The following is a 27,989-nucleotide window of genomic DNA, read 5'->3' on the forward strand; positions in this document are numbered from 1 at the left end:
TAGTAGGTGTACACGTTGTGCGTTAGTCTAGCTAGTGAGCTGTCTGTCTCTTCTATAGAATCTACCAAGGTACTAGAACGACTACGGCGCGAGACTACGGCGCCCTCACGCGGCTTTGTGCGCGACGAGTCTCGCGGCGGCGCCGAACGTGTACTTCGCGATCTCCACCCTGACCGCCCCGCACTCGTACAACATCTCCGTGACCTCCTCCACCGCGGCCGTCGCGCGTATGCTCGCGCTGAGGTACCTGTACGCCTTGGCGTCGCGCGTGAAGAGCATCGCGACGAGCGGCATGACCAGCTCTAGCCACGCGTACAAAACGCATCGCATCGCGAAATTCTTCGCGGGAAACGCGTCCAATATGATCACCACCCCGCCCGGCGCGCAGACGCGGTACATCTCGCGCAACCCTCTCTCCAGGTTCGGGAAGTTACGCAGCGTGTACACGGTCGTCACGACGTCGAACGCGTCGTCGTCGTGCGTCAACGCGCAGACGTCGCCGCGCGTGAACCTGCCGCCTGGGACGACGACGCGCGCTCTGTCTAACATCACCGGCGAGCAGTCCACGCCCTCGACGTCGAGCTTCATGTCTTTATACCGCCACGCGAAGTACCACGACACCCACCCGGTGCCGCATCCGACGTCGAGGACCTTCGCGCGCGCTCGCAGGTACGGGCGAAGGAACGACAGCGCCATTAGTCGCCACAGCGTCGTTTGCCCTAGGGAGATGAACCAGTTCAGGAGGTCGTACGTCGGCGCGACGCGGTCGAACATGTCCGTCACGAACGCGAGCTTCTCGTCGCCTTGAAGGCGGTATCCATCTTCGGGCGCGTGCGCGTCGAACGCGGACGTGGACGCGCGGGGGGACGGCGCCATCGCGGACGGACGGTTTCCAGGGCGACGGGGAAAAAACCGAACCACGACGACGACGACGACGAGACAGGACGTCTCTCGCGCGCGCGTCGCGCGTCTTCGCAGGACTCGTCGCGCGGCGGCGGGAGAGCGTCGCGACCACCGAGACTATCGAACGCGCGGCGACGGGCTCGGTCGCGTCTCGCGCCGCGAGGAGGAGGAGTGAACGTATTCGTCTACCGTCATGTTACAACATGCATGGTGCTGGAAATGCGACGAGTCCCTGATGCCTGCAGATGCACTGCTGAGTCACCCGTCGTCGACCGCGCCCCGCGCGTCTCTTATCCCCTCGCGTACAACACCCCCCCCTACCCACCCACCCTCGTTAGCCCACCCCCACCCCCACTCCCTCGCACGAACAGCGCGCGTCACCCCTCGATCGTCTTCTGCGCGAGCCTTCGCACTTTCCGGTTGTACGAGCTCTTATCCTCCGTGAAGAGCTGCGCCGCTTCTTGGTTCGCCGGGGAGCTCGGGTTGGGGTCCGTGAGCAGCGACTGTATGGACGTCAACAGCGTGCACACGTTGTGTATCGGCGACCACTGGTCTTGTATGATGTCCATGCACAAGGTGCCGTCGCTGTACACGTTCGGGTGGAACACCTCGGACGTGAATCGCACCCGCGGGGGTTTCTCCGGGTATTGCTCCCCGAACGTCATTCGAAGCGAGAACACGCCCCCCTCCCACGCCGTCTCGTCGGGTCCGAAGATCGTCGCGGACCACACGAATAAGTTGTCCTCGCTGTGCGGGGACGCGCTGCATCCGTCGGGGGGTTCGGTCTTGATCGCTCTCAGGTCGGACTGCAGGCGAAGGACCGCGGCGGTCTGCTGGTGCGCCGCGCCCGCCATCCGTCCGTCCGTCGCTCTCGTCCCTCGCCCTTCCCCTGTTTTCGTTTCTCGGCGACGGCGGTTGACCACGACGCGCGAATCGGAGCGGCGGCGTCGGCGGGTGCGCGGGTTCGCGGACGGCAACGCGGGTCTCGCGCGTCGAGGACCTGAACAAGGATCGCGTTCGAAGAGACGGAGCGTTCGACGCGTGCGGTCGTCGCGTGGTGCGCGCGGTTGTGCCGCGCGGGGGGTCGATTTTTCCCTCACCACCTCTGCTGCGAGGGGAGCGGTCGGCGAACCAGACAGAACCGACCGGGATCTCCTCATCCGTTTCCTGGCCCTGGGAGAGTGCAGGGGAGGGGGGCACCGCTGGCGATCACTCGACGCGCGCGCGCGCCCGTCGCTCGGTGACGCGATATGGCGTGCATCATCGGCGCCACCCAGGCGGCGCACGCCGCCGCGAGCGCTTCCTCGCGCGGATCCCGCGGACCGTCCGCCGCGACCGCGGCGACGACGCGCGTCGCCGCCGCGAACGGCGAAAAGATTCTTCGGAAGAATCGACCGTCGCTCGCGGCGAGCGTCCCGTCCCACGGCTCGTCCTCGGCGCGACGCGTCGCGACCGCGCGCGCCATCGCGGACGGCCCCGCGCCCGCGGCCGCGCCCGCGGCCGCGTCCGCCGCGTCCGCCGCGTCCGCCGCGAAGCGCGCGGCCCCGCGGTCGACGCAAGCGGACGAGTTCCGCGCGCTCGTCGGCGCGGGACACAACCTCGTCCCGCTGTACCGCCGCATCTTCGACGACCAGCTCACGCCGATCCTCGCGTATCGATGCCTCGTCAAGGAGGACGAGCGCGACGCGCCGAGCTTCCTCCTCGAGTCCGTCGTCGGCGGGACGCAGACGGGGCGCTTCTCCTTCCTGGGCTCGCGCCCGTACCTCGAAGTGATCGCGAAGGAGTCGAGCTGCGTCGTGCTCGATCATCACGCGGGGACCAAGACGCGCTCGACCGAGTCCGACCCGATGGCGGTCGCGCAGCAGATCGCGACGAAGTGGCACCCGACGCGCACGGAGGGCCTCCCGGAGTGCTTCACCGGCGGGTGGGTCGGGTACACCGGGTACGACACGGTTCGGTATCAGTACCTGAACAAGCTCCCGTTCGGAGACGCGCCGACGGACGACCGCGCGTTGCCCGACCTGTGCCTCGGTCTGTACCGCGACGTCGTCGTGTTCGACCACGCCACGAAGCAGGTGTACGCGGTGCACTGGGTGGACACGACCGTCTTCGGCGGCGACGTCGAGGCGTCGCTCGAGGATGGCGAGCGGTGCCTGCACGATCTCGTCAAGGCGCTGCAGCCGTCTTCCGCGCCGACGTTGCCGTTCGGGGAGGTGTCGATGTCGCTGACCGCGCCGCCGACGCCGCCGAAGGACAGCACGATGACGAAAGAGGCGTTCTTGAACGCGGTCGCGGAGACGAAGGAGCACATCGTCGCCGGGGATATCTTTCAGCTCGTGTTGTCCCACCGGTTCCAGAGGAGCACGTTCGCGGATCCGTTTGAGGTGTACCGCGCGCTGAGAGTCGTGAACCCGTCGCCGTACATGATTTACCTCCAAGCGAGAGGGTCGATCATAGTCGCGTCTTCGCCGGAGATTTTGTGCAGGACGGATAAGCACCGCACAGTGGTGAACCGCCCGCTCGCGGGGACGCGCATGCGCGGTAAGACGAAGGAGGAGGACGACGCGCTCGAGCTCGACCTTCTCGCGGATGAAAAAGAGAAAGCCGAGCACGTCATGCTCGTCGACCTCGGAAGAAACGACGTCGGCAGGGTGAGTAAAGCCGGGACGGTGAAGGTTGAGAAACTCATGGAGATTGAGCGTTACTCGCACGTGATGCACATCTCTTCCACGGTGACCGGGTCGCTGTTGGAGGATTTAGGGCCGTGGGACGTCCTGAAGGCGGCGCTGCCCGTCGGCACCGTCTCCGGGGCGCCGAAAGTGCGCGCGATGCAGATCATCGACGAGCTGGAGACGACGCGACGGGGGCCGTACGGCGGCGGCGTCGGGTACGTCGGGTTCATGGGCGAGATGGACATGGCGCTCGCGCTGCGGACGATGGTGATCCCGACGGAGCACAAGGAGAACCTGTACGAGTTCAGAAACGGGATCGAAGGGAAGTCGCGACGGGAGTGGACGATTCACTTGCAAGCCGGCGCGGGGATCGTCGCGGACTCGAATCCGGAGAGCGAGTATCAGGAGACGGTGAACAAGGCCGCGGCGCTCGGGCGGGCGATCGATCTCGCGGAGGAGGCTTTCGAGGACGTGTGAGTCGCGTTTACGGTGGCGGCGTCGAGTCCATTAATCGAAGTTACTTCCGTACAATTTTTACCTGACCTTTAAGCCAGTGCGGAACGACCCCACTCGCGTCGCCCTTCTCTATCTCACGCGTGTCGCCGCCCTCGTCCGTCTATGAACCCCGGGAAGATCTCGGTCGTCGTTGCCCTAATTCAAACGCGCGCGCTTTTCGTTCGCGCACAACCAAACGCGCGCCTCCCCGCCGTCGCCGCAGCACCCTCCGCGCTCGATGCTTCCGACGACCCCGACGACCCCGCCCGCGCTCGGCGAGAAGCGCTCGCGCGCGCGCAAGACGCCGCACTCCGCGCCCGCGCGCGAGCGTCCGCGCTCGGGGACGAGCGTCCCCGCCGCGACCCCCCGCGGCGGCGCCCCGCGCGAGGTCGAAAAGGCAAAGACGAACGCGACGAAGAACGACGCCGCCGAGGAGGCGACGGATCGTTTCGCCGCCGCGCTCGAGGCGCACGTCCTCGCGAAGCAAGACGTCGTGATCGCGCTGGAAGAGTACACCGCCGCAATCAAGGTGACCGCCCCGGCGCGCCGCGGCTCCTTCGCGCCCGTCTCTCTCGGTCGCGCGCGCTTCTCTTTTCGTTCAGTTTCTTTGCCAAAAGAAACCAAACCCTAACGCGCGCTCTCGCACCGCAGGAAGAGAAGAAGGCCTCTAACGCGCACGCGCGGGCGTTCATCTCGAAGCGCGACTCCGTGGAGATCGCGCGATCCGCGGAACGGCGCGCGAGCGTCGGGAGTCCGACGACGCGAACGTCGAGCAGAGCGCTCAGGGAGAAAGAGACCGCAGCCGCCGCGAAAGAGAGCGTCGACGGAGTTCTCGCGCGGGCGACGCTGCGAAGGCAGGCCGCGACCGCGGCGCTCACCGCCGCGCAAGACCGCGAATCGATCCTCGCGCACGAGCGGTACGAGATCACGTCCGTGGTGAACGAGGTCGCGGGTCACGCCGCGACGAGGGCGGCGGCGGCGTCGACGCCCTCGCCGTTCGCCGCCGCCGCCGCCGCCGCCGCCGACGCCGCCGCCGCCGCGGCTTCAGGCGCCGGCCGAGCGACCAGGCCCCGATCGAGGCTCGGGACGCCGTTCGCGACGGCGGCGACGCCGTCGCCGTCCAATCGCCCGATCACGCGCTCGTACGTCGAGCGGAGGGCGACGGACGTATCGCCTTTGTCGGATTCCGCGAGCCCGCCGGCGACGAAGCGGCAGCTCGTGGCGACGGCGTCGGACGGCGGCGACGGTGAAGAGGACGACGGCGACGGGTTCGTCGCGCCGAGCGCGGAGGACGCCGCGGAGGCGGACGCGCTCGCGGACCTCTTCAAGAGCTCCGCTCGCATTCCGTGATTCGCGCGGGGAGCGAGGAGAAGGAGGAGATGGGGGCGTGACGACGGGACTGGGATGCATCAGAACACGAGTGAAAGACGAGAACGAGTGTGCGATGAACGCGTTGAAACGAAACGATAACGTAACGATACGAATGCGTGCTTACGGTCATCTTATGACTTCTCATATTCTAGTAGTAGAGAACCATCTACGGTACTCACGGTGTGATTCACATCAGCCGCTCAGCGCGTGCGGCTTCTCCTCCCCCTGCGCGGCCGCGTTCTGCGAGAACGAGAACCCGCCGGCCGCGTCCTGTTGCTGCAGCGCGCTGAGAAAATTTTGCATCGCGAGCGGGTTATTCATCAAGCCCGCCATCATCGTCGGTTGCGAGGTCAGGACATTCATGAGCAGGGGGTTTTGAAGGAATTGGGCAATGATCGAGGGAGACATCGGTTGTTGCGATTGTTGCTCGGTGAAGTGCTGCTGCATCTGCGTCGCGTGCTGCGCCGCGGCGATCTCTTGCTCCGGGGTCGTCCCCGCCGCCGGCCCTCGCGGGAGGGAAACGCCCGCGGGTCCCGTCGCGCCGAGGCCGAGGCCGGGGGGCATGGACACGGCCGCGGGCGCTGCTGGGAAGTTGAAGAACCCGGGACCGGCGCCAACGCTTCGCGGTGGCATCGCCTGTGGCGGTGGCGCGAACGCGGCAGCCTGCGCGGCAGCTTGCGCTTGAAACGCCGCGATTTGCGACAACAGCGGATTCACCGGCGCGGCGCCGGCGAACGCTCCGGGGTTGAGGTTCCCGAACGAGGGAGGAGGCACCGCCGCGACGGGCGCGGCGTCGTAGTGCTCAACCTTTGCGTGCGTCTCCTTCTTCGGCTTGCTGCGCTTCGCCGTCGGAGGTTTCGCGCCGTCGGAGGTTTCGCGAGGGTGCGAACGTTTCTTGTGTTGCGACTCCGTGAGGACGGTGTCCGCGAAGCCGGCCAAGATGTCCGACGCGAAGTCAATCTCGCTCGCTTCCTCGGACGCTTCATCAAGAGGCTCCTGCTTCTTCGTCTTCGTCTTCGCCGCGCGCCTTTCGGCCTCCTTCTCCGCTTTCGCGCGCGCCCTCGCCTCCTTCTCCTCCCTCGCGCGTTCGCGAGCTTCCTCCTGTTCCTCTTTCTTCCGTCGCGCCTCGAGGGTGTTCTTCTCGTCCCAGTCGTCGGGCTCGTCCTCGTCCGACGGCGTTTTTCTCCGCGCCGTCGCCGCCGCCGCTCTGTCCTCCTCGAGCTTCCGAAGCGCCGCCTCGGACGCGCCGCCGTACGCGCGCTGCTTCCCGCCGTTCAGGATCTCGTCCGCCGCGCGCGCGCCGTGCAGAATCATCGCGCGGCCTTGGAGCTTATCTTCCATCCCGCACCCTCGGAGCTGCCGCGCCATGACGAGGCACAAGCCCGCGCTCTCCGGGGAGACGAAGTCGACGGCGACTTTCAAGCAGCTGCGAAGGTTGCGGACCTGGTGCGGGCATCCGCTGGGGATGAACACCGCGTCGCCGAGCTTCTGCGTGAACGACCACGGCCTCACGCCGGTGTCTTCACGCAGCGCGTCGAGATCGCTCGCGGTGAGGAAAAACTGCTGATCGTGAATCGGATGATTCGTCCGCGCGCGCTTCTCCATCTTCGGCTGGTACTCCAGCTCGCGCTTGCACCACTTCCACGAGAGCCACTCATTGAGCGTCGGAACGTCTTCCCTCCGGAAGATGTCCCAGCGCGCCCCCGGGGCGTCCGCGTCCGCGCTCGCCTTTGCCTTTTCATCCTCCGTCTCGGGAACGCGCTCGCCGTCGTCGTCGTCCTCGTCGTGACTGGTTCCCATACGACCGCGTTCGCGTGGTGAACGCCGTTCCTTAAGGACTTCGTCCTCGCCGTCGTCGTCGTCGTCGTCCGCTTGGCTCGGGCCCACGTGCACGAGCACGTTGACGGCGTCGGACATGTCCTGGTGCAACCGCGTGACGCTGTCGCCGACGCCGTGCTCTTTCACGCGCCCCATCGCGACGTAGGACTTGGGTCCCAGATCCGGGGGGACCCACTCCTTGGGGAGTTTCGTGGACAAGTTCAGCGGGCCGTCGACTTGGTTCGTGTACTCTTGAAACGGGAGCATCTGCACGAAATCCGTGAAGTGCCGCGGCATCTTCTGCCGGAAGTCGTCCTCGCTCGGCCAGTCCTTCAGCTTCAAGAGCCCGTGCTGCTGAAGCTTGCTCTCGCGGTACGCCCTGGAGTCGAACCCTTTGAAAAACTCCCCGATCGACCGCGTGACCGTCTCCCCCGACTCGCAGTCGATCACGCTCACGTCTCTGCTGGCGTCCGTCCCGAGGCGCTTGTTGCTCATGTCCGTCATCGCGCGCGTGATGCTCTCCGGCTTCCAACACCCCGTGTACTTCCCTTCCACGCCGCGAACGACGACGGCGTCACCGCGCTGCCAGTGTGACTGAAAGTGTTCCAGCGCCGCGGCGTACTTTTTCTTCCCCACCTTCTCCGGGTTGACGTCGTCCGCGCGCGGGGACCAAATCGGCAGCGCGTCTCTCGGGACGGCGAGGACTCCCTCGCCGCGCACCTCCGGCGGCGGCGCCTGCCCGCCGTGCCCCGCCGCCGCCGCCGCGCCGCGGCTGCTCCCTCGCGCGGCCGGGCGCGGGACGCACAGCGAGCACGGCCGTGACGGGGCGTCGCTCGACTCGCGTCTGGACACCGCCGCGATCCGCGCGGCGTCGTCGTTGGCGTCCGCGTGATGCCTCCACGTCTGCGACTCCGGGCCGCGTCGCGCGTCCTCCGTCGCCTTTTTTCCCTTTACGTGCTCCGCGCCTTCGAAGACTTCCTTCACGAACGCGTCGCGCGCGGCCGCGGCGTCGTCGTTCGCGGTGCTCGTCAACGCGTCCGCGGCGTCCATCGCCGCCCGCGCCGCGTTCTCACCGTACGTCGACGCGAGCCCGTTGACGTCGTCGAGCGGGTCCGTGAACGCCTTGGCGACGGCGAGCGACGCCTTGGTGGAGACGCTGACGCAGCGCACTTTCAACGACAGCGGCGTCTCGATGGCGGCGCGCTTCTTCTCCCGCGCGTTCGCGACCGCCTCGGTCGCGACTTTCAGGCTCTCTTTGATGTTGTCCTCGTCCGCGGAGCTCGACGCCGGGTTTTCGTGCACCTGACGCATGTGCGCCTCGAACGCGTCCCGCGTCGAGATTGCGTTGGTCAGTTCGGCGTCCGCGGCGTGAATGCACTTTGGGCACTTCACCTTCGTCGCCTTCTTCTGCTCCGTCCTCGCCGCGAGCGTCGGCTTCGACGGCCCCGCGGGAGCGAGCGCGCCCCCGGCCGCCGCGGCGTGCGCGTCGCCGCCCTCGGTCTTCACCACCGGCGCGAAGCACTTCTCGTCGCCCTCCCACCGTCGCGTCTCCGGGCGAAACTCCGACTTGACGCGGTAGTGCGGCAGCGCGCGCATCTCCGCGACGCAGTCGAGGCAGTAGTCGCTCTCGCAGCTCCCGCAGTGGCGATGGCAGTCCGCGATGGACGCGCTGCACTGGTCGCACACGAGCCTGTACGTCCCCCCCGGGAGCATCTCCGGTATCTCCGGGGCGTCCCACGGCGACTCCGCGTGCGCCGATCTCTCCGCCTTGAGCTGCCCGGCGACCGCGACGAGGTGCGGCGCGACGTGGTCCAGGACCCGCGCGGCGTGCGCTTTCATCGTCGCCGCGTCCGCGTCGCGAAAGCTCTTGCACTCGTCCTCGTTGAACGGTCGCTCGCGCATGCACTTGCGACACACGCACGTGTTCAGACACCGCGGGCACTTTTCGCACATCTTTGCCGGGGAGAGGTAGTTGTAGTACCTCTCGTAGCAGCTCGTGCAGAAGGAAGCGAAGCACGAGACTTCTTTCGACTTGCCCTTCTTCACGAGATTCTTGCACGGCATGTTCGCCGTCTTCTGCATGCACTGGTGGCAGCTCTTCCCCTCGCCGTCGACGAAGTGCAGCTTTATGCGCTTCTCCGTGACCTTCTCGGGGTCGTCCTTGTCGCGTCCCGCGGCGCCCTCCGCCGCCAGCCTGTACTCGTCGCAGTGATCCATCGCCTTCCACCCGGACAGCACCGCGCATCGAACCGCGCTGTTATCGCGGTGACACTCCGTCGACGGGACGATCTTCTTCGCGGGCTCGCTCGGCTTCGCGCGCGAGCGAGAAGACGACGGCTCCGTCTTCTTCGCGCTCGTCGCCTCCGTCCGCGGCGGCGGCGGCGGCATCTTCTCTGAAGCCGAAGCCGAAGCCTTCCCGCCGCCGCCGCTCGACTTCCCCCCTCTCTTCGCGCGCTTCGCCTTCTCCGCCGCCTCGTCCGCTTCCCTGCGCTCGAAGTACCTCCCCACGGCCCGCTCCGAGCGCAGAGACACGCGATCGGTCTGAGGGTTCGACTTGTGCGGCGGCTCCCCGCGAGAGTCGCAGTTTTCAAACGGCAGCTCCTCGCCGCGGTCGTTGAACCTCTTGAACAGCCTGTCGCTGTGCTGCGGGTTCCCTTTCCGTTTCACCTCCTTGACCCACACCTCGAGACGGAAGTGGACGTAGTCCTCGCCCTTGGGCGGCTTCCCGAGCTTCGGGTTGTCCGCGGACGACCGGATCGCCGGAGACGACGATTCTTTCCTCTTCCCGCCGTCCGACGGCGACGCGTCGATCTCGCCTCGGCCGCGTCGGTCGCCGCCGCGCTTCTCGCTCGCGGGGGACGGCTTATCCGACGCGCCGCTCGTCCTTCGCGACTTGTCGCTCTTCGCGTACCCGCCCTCGCCCGGCGGCGGCGGCTTGTACAGCTCCGGCGCCTTCCTCTCGCGGCGCCCGGACGGAGGAGGCGCCTCGGACGGCGGAGGCGCCTCGGACGGCGTCCGCGAACGCGAGGCGCCGTCCGCCTTCGCCTTCGGCGTCTTCGCCTCGCTCGCCGCGCCCTTCGCGTACCCGCCCTCGCCCAGGGCTGGCGGTTTGTACACCTCCGGTGCCCTTCGCTCGCGGCGGCCGCGCGAGTCCTCCTCCTGCATCTGCGCGATGAGCGCCGCGGTCGCGGGGTCCATGTCGTCCAAGACCGCGGATCCGCGTCTGCCGCTCATTTCTCGCGAGGTCGATTCCGATCACGACTCGTCCGGCCGATCGCGACGTCGCTCGCCCCGCCGACGCGTCCGCGGCCCGATCTGCGTCGAAACGCCGTGTCCACGCCGTTCACGCGACGTCGAACGCGACGAGGGGCGTGCGTCGCGGCCTCGCGTAGGCCGCCCGGCGCACGATCGCTGTGAGGCAGATCAGCGCACGGTAATGCCAGATCATCGCTGCGGAGATCGTTCGTCAGCAGGCGGCAAAAATCGCGCTCTGATCGATGCGGTCTTGTCGGATTCCCCTCGCTCGGTCGGCGCACAACGCGCCTCGCCTTAGCGCCGCCCCCGGTGCATCGTGCATGGGTAGGAAACCGAAGGGACCCCCTGTCCTCTCCCTTCACGCCTCCGCGGACGCGTCGTCGCCCGGTCAGCGCGCGCAGCTGCAGCCGCCGCGGCCGTCGCCGGTGAACCTCGAGGACGTCCCCGAGTTCGCGGACGAGATTCGGAGGCGGGAGCAAGCGTCCAGGTTCCAGATCCTCGTGCAGGCGGTGATGGTCGGTACGCTGCTGTACAGGTGGTTCAAGAACAGGAACAAGGGCAACAAGCCGAAGCCGCCGAGGGACCCGCCGTCGCAGCGGTGAGCGGGCGTCGCGAGAGGTAGTCGAGTTAGCGCGCGAGCAGTAGAAGGAGGAATCCGGCACCGATGGGAAAGGGCGAGACGAAGGTCCTGTACGACCGCCTCGCGCCAGCGGGGGGGTTAGGCCTGGGCCTAGGCCTCGGCGTGAGCCTCGGCCTCGCGGGGGCTCAGCCCGAGGCTCCGAACGACTCCAGGTGCGCTCGCGGGGACTCCCGGCGATCTCGTCTCGTCTCGCGCGGACGCGGACGAATCAGACCTAACCCTAACAGAACGCGGACGACCCCGTCCTCTCTCCATCGCAGGAACGAGACGCGCATAGGCGGCACCGCGGTCGCGCGAGCGCCGCTGCCGGTCACCAGCGAAGGTCTCGGGGACGACTTCATCGACTTCGGGTCCGAGGACGACGTCCCCGAGGCGAACCGCGCGGCCGCGACGCGGCGACTCACCGAGGAAGCCGCGGCGGCGGCGGCGGAGGAGGAGGCTGAGGAAAAAGCGTGGGAGGACGACGCGAACGCGGCGCCGGACCCGCCGTGGAGCCCGCCCGGGACCGCAGAGAGACTGCGAAAGCTCAAGTCCCCGCTCGTGCGCCTGCACGCGGAGATTGTCGACTTTTGCCGCTTCTTAGAGCCCACCGCGGAGGAGGCGGAGGGACGAAAAGCCGCCGTCGACCGCGTGCGCGCGGCGGTGCTCTCGATATGGCCGCAGTCTCGGTTCGAAGTCCACGGCTCGTTCGCGACGGGGATGTACCTCCCGAACAGCGACATCGACGCGGTGATCTTAGACAGCGGCGCGCAGTCCCCGGCGCTGTGCTTGAAAGCCCTCGCGCTCGCGTTGAGCCGACGGGGCATGGCGAGGAACATTCAGCTCATCTCGAAGGCGCGGGTCCCGATCGTAAAGTTCGAGGAAGCGCCGAGCGGGTTCCAATTCGACATCTCGTTCGACGTCGCGAACGGTCCCGCGAGCGCGGAGATCGTCAGGATGAACATGCGGCGTTTCCCGGCTTTGAGGCCGTTAACGACCGTGCTGAAGGCGTTTTTACAACAGCGCGCGTTGAACGAGGTGTACACCGGAGGGATCGGCTCGTATGCGCTTCTGTGCATGGTCATGGCGCACCTTCAGCTGCACGACTCGTCGTCCGCGGCGAGCAACTGGGCGGGGGAGAGCGGCGGCGACGCCGCCGCGGAAGGGTGCCTCGGCGCGCTGCTCATCGACTTTTTCGAGCTCTACGGCAGGCGGTTAAACACGGAGGAGGTTGGGATCTCGTGCCGCGGCGGCGGGCGATTTTTCGCGAAGAGGGACAAGACCTGGCACGACCCGGGGCGGCCGTTTCTTCTCGCGATCGAGGACCCGCAGGACCCGACGAACGACTTAGGGCGGAACAGCTACGCCGCGCGGCAGGTCAAATCCGCCTTCGAGCACGCGTTTACGTTGATGACCGCGCCCGTCGTCGATCGCAAAGATTTTTTGTTGCGTCGAATCGTTCGCATGGACCCGAAGACGTTGAAGGGTCGACCGGCGCCGTCGGAGCCCGGCGCGATCGCGGGCGTCGCCGCGGACTTTGCGAACTACGCGTTCGCGGGCGGCGGCGGCGGCGGCGGCGGCGGCGGCGGCGGGCACGGGCAGAAAAGGAAGGCGGCGGCGACGCCCGCGCGAGGGGACTCGTCGAGCTCGTCGAGCTCGTCGAGCGACTCCGCGTCGGACACGGTGTCCCCGTCCGGGACCGAGGACGACGAGATGAGCGTCTCCGAGGACGACTACGACTCAGAGGAGGACGACGACGGCGTGGACGACTACCACGACGACGACGACGAGGCCTTGGAGATCGTGACCGTGTCGGACGACGACAGCGACGACGACAGCGAGGAGGGGCAGGTGCGCGCGAGCGGCGGCGGCGGCGGACGCGGGCGCGGACGCGGCGGCGGGCGCGAACGCGGCGGGAGAGCGAAAGGCCGCGGGGGTCGCGGAAATGGGAACGCGTTCAAGACGCCAGCGAACAAGAAAAGGAAGAAGGACGGCGGCGACGGGGGCGGCGGGTATGGGTATTTCTCCAGGGGACGTCCGGGAGGAAGCGGCGGTGGCGGCGGCGGCGGCGGCGGCGGCGGGTTCTCCGTGACTGCGACCCGCGACGGCGGCCGCCACGTCTCGTTCTGAGAGCACAACGTAGACCTGCTGTATCAACACGACTTACATCTACTACGACCTTCTTTCTATGTGCGCGTCCACCCTCTCTGTCCCTCGGCCCGCCGCCTCCGCGGCTTTTTTCAGCGCGTCCAGAATCCACCCGGTCTCCGCTCCGGGCGGCGCCGTAACCGGGAACCAATCCCCCGCGAGGTGTCTCAGCTCGGGCGGCAAATTTTTCTCCCACATCTTGTGCGGCGGCGGCCCGGTCAACACGACCTCGTTCCAGATCCCGTGCGCACCCGAGCGCCACACCGAGGCCTGCCCGCCGCCGCACGTCACCGCCGCGAGCTCGGCGGCTTTCACGGCGGCTTCGAAATCCGCGCCTTTCCCTCGTCCCGTGCTCAAGTTGGCGACGACTCGACCGCCCGGGGACAGCACGTTGGCGATATCTTCCCACGCCTCTCTCTCCGTGAGCCTCGTGAGCACCCTACTCTTCTCGTCGAACAGATCCACGACGAGGCCCGCCATCGTGTTGTCCTTCTCCCGCGCCGCGGCTTTCCTCACTTCCTCGAACGCGTCCCCGATGCGAATCGTGACCGCGCCTAAAATCTCGAGCTTTTCTAAACCGAAGTACTTCCTCGCGAGGTATATGATCGGGCCGTTGAGCTCCCACCCGATGAGATGCCTGAGAAACTTCCCTCGCGGGTACAAACGCGTGAATTCGCGCGCGGTCGTCCCGGCGCCGACGCCCATGATGCCGACCGGGGCGTACTCGACGTCGTCCAAGCCGATGAGCGGCGGAAGCATCGCGAACAAGTCGAACACGCCCCCGGTGAGGCTTTTGTCGTTCTCTCGATACTCGGACAACACCGCGTCGGGGGTGTGCTTGTACTGCAGAACGACCGCGCCCGCGAACGTACGGTCCTTGTGCGTTTCGGAGTACTTCAGCACCTGCAGCGTCCCGAACTCGCTCGCCGCTTCCTCGAGGAGCGTCACCCCGGGCCCGACCGACACCGGCCCGTTCGACGCCGACGCGAAGTCCGGGGCGAGTCCCCGCGAGAGGTCGCTCGCTGACTCCCGCGCCAGCTCCCTGGTCGTCTCCTTGACCGGTTCCTCCCACGTCGTCTTCGTCGTCGTCGTCTTCGTCGTCGTCGTCGTCGTCGATTGCGACGCGTACCACTCTACCCACTTGTTAGAGTCACCCGCACAAAAAAACAATCAGACACGCACACGCCCGAGTAGTTTGTCAAGTCATAACGCGAGCGATATAAGACGTGGGGAGCCCGACGCGGTAGATAAGAGGCGGGACGGTGTAATTTTAGTGATGCAGACGGAACAGACTGATGATCGAAGTTCTGGGTCCAGCCGATCCCGAGGGCGACGCAGCCGGTGCGACGATTCATGTCAAGGTGGGAGAATTTGCAAGGCTGTCATGCGTATCATCGCGACGATCACCTCCGCAGACGTCATCGTGGCCTTTTATTCCTCCACGGAGAAGGGCGTTGCCGAGCAAACCCATCACCTCGACCGTTCACCGTCTTTAAGTGCTACGCGAAGACGTCACCGCGAAGCTATTGAAGCAGGAACAAGTCCGTAACAGCCGGAGATCGCGGAGCAGTTTAAGAGGACAGCGACAGCGACGGTGACGGCGTCAGCGACAGCGACGGTGACGGCGACAGCGACAGTGCCAGTGCCCGCGGGCGGTGCGGAGGGAGATGGAGATGATGCCGAGGGTGCTCGGGATGAAGACGAGATCGCCTTGACGCAGTCAAAGAAGAAACGCAAGACGAAGCGATGAAATAGGCAGAGTAAATCGCGACGATGTCGCGAGATAGCGTCGACAATCTGACGGAACCGGCGGAAACGAACGTGTAGACCATGATATGTAACGAAAACGAACGAAGATACGGGAAAGTGAGGGGATCCCTACCACTCCGGCAACACCCCGGCGCCGCGTAAGATGTCCTTCGCGTCGTCGTTTAACTTCCCCGGGTCCACGCCGTGCGTCGGCAACGACGCCGCCACCTCGGACGCGAACGCGGCGGCCCAGTCCGGGACGCCGTCCTCGTTCTCGCGGGCGCTCTCCGCGGGGTCGTCGAACGAGGACGCGGGCTCGTCGAAGGATGAAAACGTCTTCTCCACGTCCACGACCGGGACGGGAATGTCGTCGTCGAAGTCGTAGCTCTCGTACTTCGCTTTAAAGTCCTCGAAGCTGGTCGAGGTCGAGGACGAGGACGAGGACGAGGACGAGGTCGAGGACGAGGACGAGGACGAGGACTTGGATGATGACGTAGACTCCTCCGGGTCCCCCCAGGAGAACTCGTTCGCGCTCCAGGAGAACTCGTTCTCGTCGTCGTCGTCCTCGGTCGAATTCTCCGACGAAGAATAATCCTTCGACGAAGAGTAATCCTTCGAAGAGGATCCACCGTCGATGAGGAGGTCGAAGAGCTCGTCCAAGGGGACGCCCGCGTTGGAGAGCGTGCTCATCATGTCAGCGTCCAAGTCCCCCCCGCGGATGCCCTGCGCGCGCAGTCGCTCCGCCACGCCCGCGGGGTCCAGGACGCCCTCCATGAGAAAGTCGAAATTGGCCTTCGCCGCGACTGGGCGACGCGCGCGCGTTCCGACCCTAAACCGAGCGCGCGCGCCGTCTCGCGCGCGCCAGCTCGGGGCGGCGATGCCCGCGCGCGAGGGCGCCGAGGCGAGGGACGTCATGCCGAGCGGCGACGCCGGGCGGCGACGTGAATGGCCGTGCAGAGAATTCTGACTTGAACGGGTGGAATTTGGACAAGTGGAAGTCGACCCGTGAGACCAAACCCTCGTGGACGGCACGCGCCACAACGCGACGCGCGCCGCGCCCGTCATGCCGTTCGCGCTCGCGGCTCCCGCGGCGACGCCCGTCGTCGCCGCTCGCGGCCGACGCCGCGCGGAGCGCCCCCGCGACCGCGGCGTCGCGTCAGTCGCGACGCGCGCGTCTCGCGCGTCGGACGGCGACGCCGCGTCAGCCATTATCGTCGTCGACGACGTCACCCGACGCGAATCTATCCTCTCCTCCGCCGCGCTCCTCCTCGCGCTCGGCGGCGCGTCGCCTCAGCGCGCTCTCGCCGCGGAGCCGATCAAATCGAGCTTCTACGACTACACCGTCATGCAGTACGGCAAGCCGTTCGCGCTCAGCGCGTTCGCGAACGACGTCACCGTCGTCCTGAACGTCGCGTCGGAGTGACCCCTGCAGAACGCGAACTACCCAGCCCTCCGGTCGTTGTACGAGAAGTACCACGCGGACGGGTTCGGGCTGATCGCGTTCCCCGCGAACCAGTTCGGCTGCCAAGCCCCCGGGACGAGCGAGATGGAGCGAGAGTACGCGTACCGAAAGTTCGGGTTCGAGTTCCCGGTGATGGACAAGATCGCCGTCAAGGACAAGCCCGCGCGGTGCAAGGGCGTGGACCCGGCGTCGTACGAATCGTTCAAGGACGACCCGGACGCGTATCTCACCGCGCCGCTGATCGACGACGTCACGTCGTCGTCGCCGATCGCGCCCGTGTACGCGTTTCTGAAGCAGCCGCCGTTCGAGGGGGAGATCCCGTGGAACTACACCAAGTTTTTGGTGGGGCGGGACGGGAAGGTGCTGCGGCGGTACTCGCCCGGGGACCCGCTCGAGCAAGGGATGGAGAAGGACGTCAAGCGCGCGCTCGCGGGGGAACCGCTCCGGGCGAAACCCCGGGGGGTGCTCGGGTAGACGAGACGAAGCGAAAGATGCCGATTGATGATTCATCGCATGGCCACCCACTCCACCACCCACCCACGAGAAGAAGGCGAGAAGAAGCGACCGCATCAACCGCCGCGGTCGGGAGCGCGCGAACGCGAGCGAGGGGAGGGTTTTCCCTCTCCCGCCCGCCGAGCGTCGAAGAAAAAAGAAAACGTGACGACGCCCGACCGAATCCGCCGCGAGGCGGAGGACGGCGCGTTCGATGCCATCTTCGACGCGCTGCGCGCTACCCCGACGTGGACGGCGACGCGAACGCTTCCGCGGGAAGCGCCCGTTGTAACATCACTCACGCGAATGTGTGTTAAACAAAAAAACGCTCGTCGTCGTCTCATTATTTCAACCGTCGTCTCCTCGTTCGCGTCGCGTCCCGTCGCGTCGTCGCCAAAAAATCTCCCATTCGTCGCGTCTCCCGGTCCGGATCCCCAGACCCTAAGCTACCCGCTCCATGTCACCACCACCGCGCCGCGCTCAGCGCCCGCTCGTCGCCGCCCTCGTCGCTTCCTCTCTCGACGACGGAAACAACTCCACGTACCGCGTCCCCATGCTCGAGCGATCTTTGATCATCGCCGTCTTGGCGTCCTCCGCGGAGACGAACTCGACGAACGCGACGCCGCTCGGCCGTCCGTCCACGCTCAACACGATGTGGATGCTGTCGTGCACGAGCGGCGAGACCCCGAGGGATTTATCGTCGAAGAAGGTTATGATGTCGTCCTTCGTCGCGCTGAACGGCAGTCCGCGCAGTTTCAAAACCCCGGTGTGCTCCGCGAGGGGCTTCCCGCCCGGGACGCCGTGCGGCGGCGGCGGTCCGCCGACGCCGTTCAACGGCGGCATCGGCGGTCGGCCGTCCATCCCGACGCCGCCGACGCCGTTGTCGTAGTACCCGCCGCCCTGGCCGCCGTTCCCGTTGCCGTAGTCCGGCTCGTTCACCGCGATCGAGACCGCGTGGTAGTAGTCCTGCTTCTTACTGCGGAAGACTTCGATGTACCGCCGTCCCATCGGGCCGCGGTTTTTCTGCAGCGCAACCTCCATGAGCATCTGGTTCGCGAGGACGACGTACGCCTCACCGGTCGCGCGGCCGTCCCGTCGGACGATCAGCACGTCCACGGGCTCGAGCCCTTGAAAAAACTCCTGGACGTCGTACTCGGACGCGTTGAACGGGAGCCCGCGCAGACGCACCACCGGGAACACCTTCTCAACGCCGAAACCTCCCGGCCCGCGCGCGCCGGGGAACCCCGGGCCGCCGAGGTTGGTCATCATCGACGCGGGCGCGAACCCCATCGGGTTCATCATTCCCATCGACGCGGACGCGGGATCCATTCTCGCGGGGGTTTAGGTCGCGTTCACGCGCGCGACACGTTCCTGCGAGATGATTCGCCGAGCGAGATCGGGGCGGGGAGGTGAGCGGGTCGACGGACGAGATCTGCGTTCCCCGATCGCCGAGCTGCCGGGATGGAAAACGCGAACGAGAGAGCGGAGGCGGCGCGCGATCCTGGCGGGGGATCGAGCGCGCGCGCGCGGTGAGAACGACACGAGCGTCGCGCGCCTGGAGATCTCGAAGCCTCGAACGCGACGTCGCGGACCGATCCGATCGTCGTGCTCGCTCGTTCAGCGCGCGTGAGACAGCGCGCGCGGCCGCCGCGACGAACGACTCGCCCGACGGACGACTTCCGAAACGCTGTGACGAGAGGGAAGCGCCAGCGGTCGGCACGACAGACCGTTTCGCGGATTTCAAATGGCGCGCGCGATCGATTTGACCGGCAGACCGGTTGACAGACGAACCGCCCCGCCCCGCAAACCTGACCGAGCCCCGGGCGCGGTGATCTAAACGGGCACCCCGCGACGCGCGCGACGACGCGCACACGCATTCGCGACCACACCCGCGCGGCGCGAACACGTCACGCACCATGGAGGACCCGCGGATGCAGGTGGGCGTCTTTTTCTCGGCCCGCGACGCGCGAACCGCGTCGGCGCGCGACCCCGCGCGCGGTCAAACCACCGCCGTGGGCCTTTCCTCGTCTTTTCCGCGCGGCCGAGCGATCTGACCCGCCCCTCCCCCTCCGAATCACCCCCGAACGCGCCAGGCGATGATGGAGAAGAAGCTCCTGGACATGGCGAAGTCCATGGAGGACGCGCTCGACGACGAGCTCCACAGGATGAACAACATGGACGCGGACGACCTGGAGAACATCCGCCGGAAACGACTCGAAGCGATGAAGGGCGCGCAGGACAAGAGGAAAGCGTGGCTCGCGAAAGGCCACGGCGAACTGAGAGACATCTCGGACGAGAAGGAGTTCTTCAGCGAGATGAAAGGCGAGGACAAGATGGTCGTGCACTTCTACCGGAACAACTGGCCGTGCAAGGTGATGGACATGCACCTGGGCGCGCTGTCGAAGAGACACCTCGAGACGAAGTTTTGCCGCATCGACGCGGAGAAGTCGCAGTTCCTCACCGAACGCTTAAAGATTTGGATGCTTCCCACGCTCGCGTGCATCTCGAAAGAGAAAGTCCTGGACTACGTCGTCGGGTTCGACGACCTCGGCGGCACGGACGACTTCCCCACGGAGCACTTGCGGTTGTGCCTGGCGTCGAAAAACATGCTGACGTACGAGGGCGGGGACAACGACATCGACGTCGACCCGCGCGCGAGGGCGAAACAAAACGAGGAGCCGGAGGCGATCAGGAACTTGCGCAAGGGCGGGCCGCGCGGGACCGGGAACTTGGAGCTGAACTCGGACGACGAGGATTCGGATTTCGATTGACATCACGACGCGTTGTTTTGTTTTGTAATGGATCCCAAATGAATACAAGAAGCAACCCGTATAACAAGAGCGATTTAAGATATCCCGTTGAGCTTTAAAACTTCTCCAACTTGCCCGCGTTGGCGGCTTCCAATCGCGCGATGACCTCGTCCACGGTGATCACCCCGACGTCCCCGTCCGCGTACGTCCTCACCGCGAGCGTCCCGTCCTTCGCCTCTTGTTCGCCGACGACGCACATCACGGGCACTTTCTGCTTCTCCGCGTTCCTCACGAGCTTCGCGAGCCTCTCCTTCGAGGTCACGTCCACCCTGACTCCCGCGGCTTTCATCCTCGCGACGGTCTCCTCGACGTACGGCGTCACCGCGTCCGTGACCGGTAACAACCGCACCTGCGTCGGCGCGATCCACAGCGGGAACGCGCCGGCGTAGTTCTCCGTCAGGATGCCGTAGAAGCGCTCCAGCGAACCGAAGATGGCTCGGTGAATCATGATCGGCCGCCGCTTCGAGTTCTCCTCGTCGATGTACGTCAGCTCGAACCGCTCCGGGAGGTTAAAATCGAGCTGCACCGTGGAGCACTGCCACTTCCGGCCGATCGCGTCGAGGATCTTGATGTCGATCTTCGGGCCGTAAAACGCGCCGCCTCCCTCGTCGACTTCGTAGTCCCATCCTTTCACCGCGAGCGCCTCTTTCAGCGCGCCCTCGGCTTTGTCCCAAATCTCCGGCCCGCCGACAGACTTCTCCGGCTTCGTGCTCAGGTTCACCTCAAACTCCGTGAAACCGAACGTCGAGAGGATGTCCTCCGTGAGATCGAGCACGCCTTTGATCTCGTCCGCGATTTGGTCCGGCAGACAGAAGATGTGCGCGTCGTCTTGCGTGAACCCTCGCACGCGGAATAACCCGTGCATCGTCCCGGAGCGCTCGTACCGGTACACCGTCCCCATCTCCGCCCACCGAATCGGCAAGTCGCGGTACGAGAAGTATCCATCCTTGTACACCGCGACGTGGAACGGGCAGTTCATCGGTTTCAGCTGGTACGTCTCGTCCTCCACGTCCATCGGCTTATACATGTTCTCCGCGTAAAAGTCCGCGTGCCCGGACGTCTTCCAGAGGTCTAGCTTGCCGACGTGCGGGGTGTAGAGTAAGTCGTACCCGCGCGCCATGTGAATGTCCTTCCAGAAGTTCTCGATGATGTTCCGCATCAGCGCGCCTTTCGGGTGCCAGAACACGAGCCCGCCGCCGACTTCTTCTTGTTGGATCGAGAACAGGTTGAGCTCCTTGCCGATCTTACGATGGTCGCGACGCGCGGCTTCCGCTTTGAACTCGTTGTACGCCACGAGCTCCTCCGGGGACCCCCACGCGGTGCCGTAGATCCGCTGCAGCATCGGCTTCGTCTCGTCCCCGCGCCAGTACGCCCCCGCGACCGCCTCTAAGTCGATCGCCTTCGGGTGAATCTTCTTCGTGCTCTCGACGTGCGGGCCCGCGCATAAATCCCACCACGCGTTCTCGTCGCCCTCCTCGCCGATGTGGTAGATCGTGATCGGCTCCGTCTTGATCGCGTCCAAGATCTCGAGCTTGTACGGCTCGTTCAGCTCTTTGATGCGCCGCGTCGCCTCCTCTCTCGACACCTCCTCTCTGCGGAGCGGGTAGTCCTTGTTGATTATCTTGATCATCTGCTTCTTTATCTTCTTCAAGTCTTGCTCCGAGAACCCGGGCTTGTAATCGAAGTCGTAGTAGAACCCGCGGTCGATCCACGGCCCGATCGTGCACTTCGCGTCCGGGAAGAGCTTCTGCGTCGCCATCGCGCAGATGTGCGCGGCCGTGTGTCGAATCTTCAGGAGCTCCTCGCTCTCGTCCGAGGTCATCAGCTTGATCGGTTCCGGTTCCGTCGTCGTCTCCGCCTCCTCGGTCGACACCGCGGAGGTCGCCACCTTCGGCGGCGTCATGCGCGAGCGGTTGAACAAGTTCACCTTCCCGGCGAGCCCGCGCCACGCGGCGGGGTGGATCGCCGCGAGCGGCGGCGCGCTCGCGACCGCGTTCGCGCGGCGCATCGCGTTGCACGAGGGAGGGCCGACGCGCCGCGCGAGGCGAGCCGCGAATTGCATCTTTCCGGCGGTGACGTCGCCGGCGTGCGAGGCGCGGCTGGCGACGGGCGAACGAGCTCCGACGCGCGCAGCCCCGGGGACGCAGTTCATCTGAGGGGTTGGGTGGCCGCGCGGACGCGCGTGTGTGGTGCCGGTCCGCGTGGGAGCGCCGCGCACAGTGAGCGACGCGGCGTCAGAGCTTATCTGCAAATGGCGGCTTGCGTGTCAACGCGCTGACAGGACGCGCTCGCAAAAAGTGCACGGGGGTGCTTCAAATCTGAGCTCGCCCGCCTTCGGGAAGCACGCGCGACGGCGCTCGCGCGCGTCTCGCTCGCACCCGCAGCGCGGACGAGAGGACGCTCAGGGGCGTCGCGGTGGCGAGCACCCAGTTCCTGGGCGCGAACCCGCGTCCGCGGTCATGGCGACGACGACGACGGACGCGGATCCCGCGCCGCGACAACCGCCACCGCCGAGCGAGAACCAGATCGCGGAGGAGATGGGACGAGGCCTGCGGCAGTCCATCAACGCCGCGGGGGGACAAGCGTCCGTGCGAGCGGCGCGAGACCTCGTGAAGGAGCTCTTGGACGCTCCCGTGAGCGCGACGGCGGTGAACGCGCTCGCGCAGATCGTGGAAGACGAGTGGCAGCGCTACGAGGATCTGTGCGGGGACAACAGCGGCTCGAACTGGAGGCAGTACCCCGTGGGAAGGATCGTGTCGCTGTTCCACTCTCAGGACAGAAGAGAGAGCGACGAGGACTTCCTCGAGCGCGTGACGTACACGCCGCTCGTGGACAGAAACCAAACCCCGGGGATGCTCGCCGCGTGCCTGCGCTTCGCGAGAGCGGTCTTGAGCGTGACCGGGTTCCAGTACCCGCTCACGGAGGAAAATTTGGTCGAGAAAATCCTGAATTGGTCTCTCGGTCCGGGCGGCGGCGACGGACCCGGCGGCGGCGACGGCGGGATCGCGGCCGTGGCCGCGGAGGCGGCCGTCGCGGCCGTCGCGAGCGCGCCGGAGTCCACGAAGGCGCTCGCAAGGGAGGCTGCGCTGAGCGCGAAATTAGACGCGTTGCGCGTGCGGACGTACGCCTGGGGGGCGTTGTCCGTCGCCCTCGAACAGGAGGACGTCGCGTCCGCGCTCGTGCACAGGAGAATAATGGAGAAGATCGTCGCGCCGCTGAAGCGGAGCGTGGTAGACGGCGAGGACGTCGACGGCGCGGACGTCGTCGAGGAGGCGCTGAGGGGCAGCGGCGGCGAGACCGCCGCGAAGGCGGCGGCGGCGGCGGCGGCGGCGGCGACGTCGCACCGTCTCGCCGTGGATCACTTCCTCGCGCTGAGCGAAGAGGACAAGCGCGGGGATAACCCCGCGCCGGAGAGCATGTCGGCGTGGATGCAAAAGAAAGGGATGTGCGAGCTCCTGGACGTCGCGAAGCTCCCGGCGAGGCTCACGGAGGCGCGCATGCGCGCGCTCGCCGCCGTCGGCGAGTACGTCGAATGTTTCGGGCAGGCGCTGTCGTGCGGCGCCGTCGAGCTCGGCCTCGCGATCGCGCACGGGCCGGGCGACGCGGGCTGGAGCTCCGAGGCGGCGCACGCGCGGGCGTTGGAGAAGCCCGCGAGAACGAGCGCGTCCTCGAAGAGAGGGCTCCCGCAGCTCCCGGAGTCTCTCGCGGCGTTGTGCGCGCTCCTGAAGCATCGTAAGTTCGCCAACATCTTCGTCGACAGAGGCGGCGTTCGCGCGCTTCTGTGCCTCCCGCGCGGGCCGCTGACGTACGACGGCTTCGCGCAGTGCCTGTTCGGGGTGTCGCAAGTCACGAGCGCGATGGAGCGCCTCCTCGCGCCGCCTGCGAGAGGGGGTGCTGGGGGGGTCGGGGTCGGGGTCGGGGTCGGGTCCGGCGGCGGCGGCGGATCTCACCTCGCGCGGCGGTGCGTCGACGCCGCGTTGGAGGCCATCAACGGCGGGCACGACGACGCGCGCAAGCACGCGGCGATGTTCCTGACGCTGTCGTTCCCGTTTCCGGCGATCATAGACGCGTTCGACGCCGCGGGGGGGCTGCGGAACGTCCTCAACTTACTCAGGCACACCGCGACGTTGGGCGGAGGCGCGAGCGCGAGCGCGAAGCAAACCGCCGGACACGCGTGTCACACGCTGCGGCAGTACTGCCGCGCGCACTTGCACCGGAGGATCGCGCTGGAGCTCGCGCGCGAGAGCGGCGGTGGCGGCGACGGGAGGCGTCAGTCCGGCGGCGGCGGCGGCCCCGCGCATGGCCCCGGGCACCGCGCGATCGACCTCGGGCAAGCCGCGACGGACCGCAACCTGCACGTGGCTTCGCACAACCCAAAAGTCGCGACGGCGCTGCAGCGACATCGGTGGCTCGTCATGGACGCGTTCGTCGCGCAGGAAGGCCCGGACGTCCTCCTCGCGCTCGTGCAAGCCGCGCCCGGGGACCGGCACTTCCACGAGTGCGTCCCCGCCGGGTTAGCGGTCATGCGGATCGCGACGTTGTACCCCGCGGCGAAAGTCGCCACCGCGGGCGTCGCGTTGCGAGCGCCGGGCGACGACGAGCACGCGGAGAGCAGCACCGCGTCGAGCGTTCTCCTGGAGATCGCGTCCCGCGCCGCGGCGGCGCAAGACTCGGACGCGGTCCTCGACGCGCTGCACATCGTGTGTAACCTCGTGTCGCCGCCGCCCGCGCTGGCGGCGTCGGTGCACGCCGCCGCCGCCGCCGTCGCGAACGACGCGACGACGACGCCGTCGAAGCCGTCGACGAAGGACGGCGGGACGCCGACGGCGGGACGGCGGAAGAGCAAAGGCGGCGCGCTCGGGGGAGGAGGAAATAAAGACGCCGCCGCGGGCGGCGGTCTCGCCGCGATCGAGGCGCGGATGCGCCCCGCGCGCGCGGCGCTCCGCGAAGCCGGCGGGATACGAGGCCTCCTCTCGCTTCTCCTTCGCGGGACGAAGGCGCTGCCGTCGCCGAACAACGACGCGGCGAGGGCGCTGTGTTGCCGCGCGCTGCTGTCGCTCGCGCGGGACCCGTCCATCGCGCAGACGCTGCAGACGCTTCAACTCGCGAGGCGACTGACGGAGATCATGCGCGACGTGCAGCGGCACGGCGGCGGCGGCGCGTCCGCGGCGAAGGCGACCGCGGACGGCGCGCGCGCGCGCCCGCCGACGAAACACGCTGGGCCGAACGCCGCCGGCGACGACGCCGCGGTCGCGAGCGCCGTCGCCGCGGAGCCCGCGGCGGAGTTCCATCGCTTCGCGGTCGAGCTCGTCGCGCTCACCGCGGGTGGCGCCGCGCGAGGGAGCACCGCAGCGGCGGCGAGCGACGCCGCGACGGCGCCGCTTCGAAGGCTCGAGCGCCACGCCATCGCGGCGGCGACCAAAGTGCAGTACTCGCACGCGGAGCTCTTAACACTCATTCACGAGCACCTCGCGAACGCCGGGTTGCGGTCCACCGCGGCGGCGCTCGCCGCCGAGGCGCGACTCCCTCCCGGGACGACGACGACGACGACGACGACGCCGGCGTTGACGTCGCCGACGCCGACGGCGCCGTCGTTCGCGACGCACGCGTCGACCACGCCGAGGTTGACGCTGCGCGGCGCGTCGACGAAAAAGCCGGGCGCTTCCGCCGCGGGGCTGTTCCGCGGCGGGTCGTTCAGCGCGTCCGCGGGGACGTTCACCCTGGGGTTGACCGAGGCGGGCGAACCCGCGGGCGTCGTTCGAGTGGAGACGACGACCCCGGCGGCGCCGGGGGAGTCGATGAGACCGCCGCCGCCGCCGCCGCCGAGCGCGACGCCGTCCGCGAAGCGCGCGAAGGCGACGAAGCGGGAGGACGAGAAGAAGACGAGCGCGGCGCCGGCGCCGTCGCCGCCGCCGCGTCGGTCGAGGCGGACGAGCGCGTCCACGCCAGCGCCCGAGACGGCGACGGAGAGACCGACGAAGGCGACGGGGAAGATGACGTCGAAGAAGGCGGCGAGCGCGGCGAAGCAAACGCGCGGGTCCAAGCGCAAGGCGGCGACGCCCGCGGAGGAGAAACCGAAACCGAAACCGAAATTGGCGCCGCCGTCGTCGACGAAGACGAAGACGAAGACGAAGACGGAGGAAAAAAATCCCGCCGCGGTCGCGGTCGTGCTCGCGACGCCCACGCCGCCGCCGCGCCCGTCCTCCGCGATGGGCCTCCTCGCCGGCGCCGGCGCCGGGAGCTGCTACGGCGGCGACCGCGGGAACGCGCTCACGCACATGCACTTCCACGCGCACGGCGACCGACCAGGGTGCGGCGTGAAGAGCCGTTTGGATTCCATCGTGACGTCGTACCTGCGCGCGCAGCACAGGCAGTGCCACTACCCGATCTCCGTGTGCGCGCCGTTCTCGCTGACGGAGACGCACAGCTGTCCGCATCCGACGCATCCGCTCTCCGCGCCGAAGAATTTGTCCACCAGGCTCGCGCGCAGAGAGTGGCTGCTCGGGCACACCCGGGGAGGCGTCGGCGGCCGCGCCCGGGATCGGCACTTCGTCTTTGGTCGATTCCGCCCCGTGCGGTCGATGCGCGACGATTCCGCGATGATGACGTGCGCGGCGTTCGTCGGCGGCGACGGCGACCGCGTCCTCGCGGGCTCGCACGAGGGCGAACTTCGCTTGTTCGACGTCATGAACGGCGACATCATCGAAGTCCACGACGGCGGCCACGGCGGTCCGATTCGAACGCTGCGAACGAGCGACAAGACGTGCGCGAAGTCGCTCGCGATCTCGTGCGGCGCCACGGAGGTTCAGCTCTGGGACGTGAGCAACATGGGCCACGGCCCGACGGCCACGTTCGAAGGGTCTTGCGGCGGCGCGTTCGGCGCGAACGCGACGAAGCTCGCGGTCGTGGGCGAAGACCTCGTCGGTACGGTGCGTCTCATCGACGTCGCGACGTCGGACGTCGTCGCGACGCTCACGCCGACGCCGCCGCGGGCGTCGCCGGACGCGCCCGCACCGCGTTTGCCGTACGCCGCGCGATCCGCGGACGTGTGCTTCTCCCCCGGGGACGGCGGGTTACTCCTGTGGGGTCACCTCCTGTGGGACTCGAGGCTGCCGAATCCGGTTCGAAGGTTCGATCGATTCAGCGACGGCGGCGGCGCGAGCTTCCACCCGAGCGGGAACGAGGTCGTCGTGAACAGCGAGGTTTGGGATCTGCGCTCGGATCGGTTGCTGAGAAGCGTCCCGGGGTTGGACGGGACGCAGCTGTGCTGGACCGGAACCGGGGACGTCGCGGTCGCGTCTTTTCGTCTTCCGAAAGAAGACCCGATATCGACGACGTTACGACGCACGAAGCACCCGCTTCGGTGCGCGTTTCGAACCGTGGACGCGAGCGATTACTCCGAAATCACGACGACGGAGATTGAACGGTCGCTTCTGGACTGCTGCTGGGACCACGGCACGGACGCGCTGTGCGCGACCGTGGAATACGACGCCGCGGACACGCACGACAGCGTCGTGCGCATACACGAAGTCGGACGCATGCGGCCCGGGGAGGAGGACAGCGACGCGGAGGACGCGGACGAAGCACAGTTTGGCGAAGGCGTCGACTCCGACTCGGAGATCAGCGAGCTCGAGCTCGCGGCGATGGATCGCGACGACGACGACGACGACGACGACGACGTCGGCGAGATCGAGGGGGATTTGGAATCGCTCGCGGGACTGCGCGCGCTCCTGGGGGGGCTCGGGCGGAGGGTTCGAGGCGCGTTCACGGCGCGCGACGAAGACGGCTCCGGCGAAGACGACGGAGACGACGACGAGGAGGACGACGAGGAAGCGTGGAGTCCCGACGACGGCGACGGGTCCGGCGAGGAGGAGGAAGACTTCGAGGACGATGACGAGGACGGCGAAGGCGGCGACGATGAAGAAGGCGGCGTGTACGTCGTCGTCGACTCCGAAGACGAAGGCGAATCTGACGACTCCGACTCGGACGACGACGACGACGACGACGACGACGACGACGACGACTCCGAGTCCGTGTTGCTCAGCCTCTCGAGCGAGTTCGAGGGGGAAACGGACGAGGACGAGGACGAGGACGAGGACGGCGATAGCGACGGCGGCGACAGCGGCGAGGGGAGCGGCTGGTTGCACGGTTGATTATGTAGTTGATAGATAGCGATAGAATAGCGAGGAACACGG

At 67.2% G+C, this 27,989-nt stretch overlaps 15 protein-coding genes across 15 annotated transcripts; 8 read left to right on the top strand and 7 right to left on the bottom strand.

Moving 5' to 3' along the window:
- Window positions 1-105: 105 nt before the first annotated feature.
- UBIE (Ubiquinone/menaquinone biosynthesis methyltransferase, bacterial-like protein) lies at window positions 106-876 on the bottom strand (the record flags this gene model as incomplete). The annotated part of the gene is made up of 1 exon (XM_003058247.1): window positions 106-876. One exon carries the CDS (start codon window positions 874-876, stop codon window positions 106-108), a length of 771 nt encoding a protein of 256 aa, XP_003058293.1.
- A 400-nt stretch (window positions 877-1,276) lies between these two features.
- On the bottom strand, window positions 1,277-1,757 carry UBC (ubiquitin carrier protein; the record flags this gene model as incomplete). The annotated part of the gene is made up of 1 exon (XM_003058248.1): window positions 1,277-1,757. One exon carries the CDS (start codon window positions 1,755-1,757, stop codon window positions 1,281-1,283), a length of 477 nt encoding a protein of 158 aa, XP_003058294.1. The 3' UTR covers window positions 1,277-1,280.
- Window positions 1,758-2,153: 396 nt separating this feature from the next.
- MICPUCDRAFT_16051 (uncharacterized protein) lies at window positions 2,154-4,052 on the top strand (the record flags this gene model as incomplete). Its single annotated transcript, XM_003057866.1, has 1 exon — window positions 2,154-4,052. One exon carries the CDS (start codon window positions 2,154-2,156, stop codon window positions 4,050-4,052), a length of 1,899 nt encoding a protein of 632 aa, XP_003057912.1.
- A 141-nt stretch (window positions 4,053-4,193) lies between these two features.
- Window positions 4,194-5,420, top strand: MICPUCDRAFT_57627 (uncharacterized protein; the record flags this gene model as incomplete). Its single annotated transcript, XM_003057867.1, has 1 exon — window positions 4,194-5,420. One exon carries the CDS (start codon window positions 4,194-4,196, stop codon window positions 5,418-5,420), a length of 1,227 nt encoding a protein of 408 aa, XP_003057913.1.
- Window positions 5,421-5,665: 245 nt separating this feature from the next.
- On the bottom strand, window positions 5,666-8,570 carry MICPUCDRAFT_67662 (JmjN/JmjC protein; the record flags this gene model as incomplete). Its single annotated transcript, XM_003058249.1, has 1 exon — window positions 5,666-8,570. A coding segment is annotated over one exon (2,905 nt), but the record flags the coding sequence as incomplete, so codon positions are not given.
- A 275-nt stretch (window positions 8,571-8,845) lies between these two features.
- MICPUCDRAFT_67664 (uncharacterized protein) lies at window positions 8,846-10,656 on the bottom strand (the record flags this gene model as incomplete). Its single annotated transcript, XM_003058250.1, has 1 exon — window positions 8,846-10,656. A coding segment is annotated over exon 1 (1,648 nt), but the record flags the coding sequence as incomplete, so codon positions are not given.
- Window positions 10,657-10,756: 100 nt separating this feature from the next.
- On the top strand, window positions 10,757-11,116 carry MICPUCDRAFT_57629 (uncharacterized protein; the record flags this gene model as incomplete). Its single annotated transcript, XM_003057868.1, has 1 exon — window positions 10,757-11,116. One exon carries the CDS (start codon window positions 10,757-10,759, stop codon window positions 11,114-11,116), a length of 360 nt encoding a protein of 119 aa, XP_003057914.1.
- A 62-nt stretch (window positions 11,117-11,178) lies between these two features.
- On the top strand, window positions 11,179-13,263 carry MICPUCDRAFT_47167 (uncharacterized protein; the record flags this gene model as incomplete). The annotated part of the gene is made up of 2 exons (XM_003057869.1): window positions 11,179-11,306; window positions 11,415-13,263. The coding sequence occupies 2 exons, from the start codon at window positions 11,179-11,181 to the stop codon at window positions 13,261-13,263; spliced, it is 1,977 nt and encodes a 658-aa protein (XP_003057915.1).
- Window positions 13,264-13,275: 12 nt separating this feature from the next.
- On the top strand, window positions 13,276-14,307 carry MICPUCDRAFT_67668 (uncharacterized protein; the record flags this gene model as incomplete). Its single annotated transcript, XM_003057870.1, has 2 exons — window positions 13,276-13,963; window positions 14,155-14,307. Exons 1-2 carry the CDS (start codon window positions 13,322-13,324, stop codon window positions 14,305-14,307), a joined length of 795 nt encoding a protein of 264 aa, XP_003057916.1. The 5' UTR covers window positions 13,276-13,321.
- Window positions 14,308-15,159: 852 nt separating this feature from the next.
- Window positions 15,160-15,945, bottom strand: MICPUCDRAFT_39530 (uncharacterized protein; the record flags this gene model as incomplete). The annotated part of the gene is made up of 1 exon (XM_003058251.1): window positions 15,160-15,945. One exon carries the CDS (start codon window positions 15,943-15,945, stop codon window positions 15,160-15,162), a length of 786 nt encoding a protein of 261 aa, XP_003058297.1.
- A 148-nt stretch (window positions 15,946-16,093) lies between these two features.
- Window positions 16,094-17,303, top strand: GPX2 (glutathione peroxidase; the record flags this gene model as incomplete). The annotated part of the gene is made up of 1 exon (XM_003057871.1): window positions 16,094-17,303. The coding sequence occupies one exon, from the start codon at window positions 16,094-16,096 to the stop codon at window positions 16,964-16,966; it is 873 nt and encodes a 290-aa protein (XP_003057917.1). The 3' UTR covers window positions 16,967-17,303.
- A 161-nt stretch (window positions 17,304-17,464) lies between these two features.
- Window positions 17,465-18,250, bottom strand: MICPUCDRAFT_16657 (uncharacterized protein; the record flags this gene model as incomplete). Its single annotated transcript, XM_003058252.1, has 2 exons — window positions 17,465-17,767; window positions 17,861-18,250. The coding sequence occupies 2 exons, from the start codon at window positions 18,248-18,250 to the stop codon at window positions 17,465-17,467; spliced, it is 693 nt and encodes a 230-aa protein (XP_003058298.1).
- Window positions 18,251-19,083: 833 nt separating this feature from the next.
- On the top strand, window positions 19,084-19,755 carry MICPUCDRAFT_57635 (uncharacterized protein; the record flags this gene model as incomplete). The annotated part of the gene is made up of 1 exon (XM_003057872.1): window positions 19,084-19,755. One exon carries the CDS (start codon window positions 19,084-19,086, stop codon window positions 19,753-19,755), a length of 672 nt encoding a protein of 223 aa, XP_003057918.1.
- Window positions 19,756-19,774: 19 nt separating this feature from the next.
- MICPUCDRAFT_49582 (uncharacterized protein) lies at window positions 19,775-21,977 on the bottom strand. The gene has a single exon (XM_003058253.1). The coding sequence runs from the start codon at window positions 21,944-21,946 to the stop codon at window positions 19,850-19,852; it is 2,097 nt and encodes a 698-aa protein (XP_003058299.1). The 5' UTR covers window positions 21,947-21,977; the 3' UTR covers window positions 19,775-19,849.
- A 276-nt stretch (window positions 21,978-22,253) lies between these two features.
- MICPUCDRAFT_57637 (uncharacterized protein) lies at window positions 22,254-27,947 on the top strand (the record flags this gene model as incomplete). Its single annotated transcript, XM_003057873.1, has 1 exon — window positions 22,254-27,947. One exon carries the CDS (start codon window positions 22,254-22,256, stop codon window positions 27,945-27,947), a length of 5,694 nt encoding a protein of 1,897 aa, XP_003057919.1.
- Between the last annotated feature and the right edge of the window lie 42 nt (window positions 27,948-27,989).

This window comes from Micromonas pusilla, assembly GCF_000151265.4.
Source record: "Micromonas pusilla CCMP1545 genomic scaffold MICPUCscaffold_4, whole genome shotgun sequence".
Lineage (NCBI taxonomy): Eukaryota > Viridiplantae > Chlorophyta > Mamiellophyceae > Mamiellales > Mamiellaceae > Micromonas > Micromonas pusilla.

What these genes read in the sequence shown, in the direction of transcription:
- MICPUCDRAFT_49582 (XM_003058253.1), bottom strand. Translation starts at nt 21,946, where the DNA reads ATGAACTGCGTCCCCGGGGCTGCGCGCGTCGGAGCTCGTTCGCCCGTC.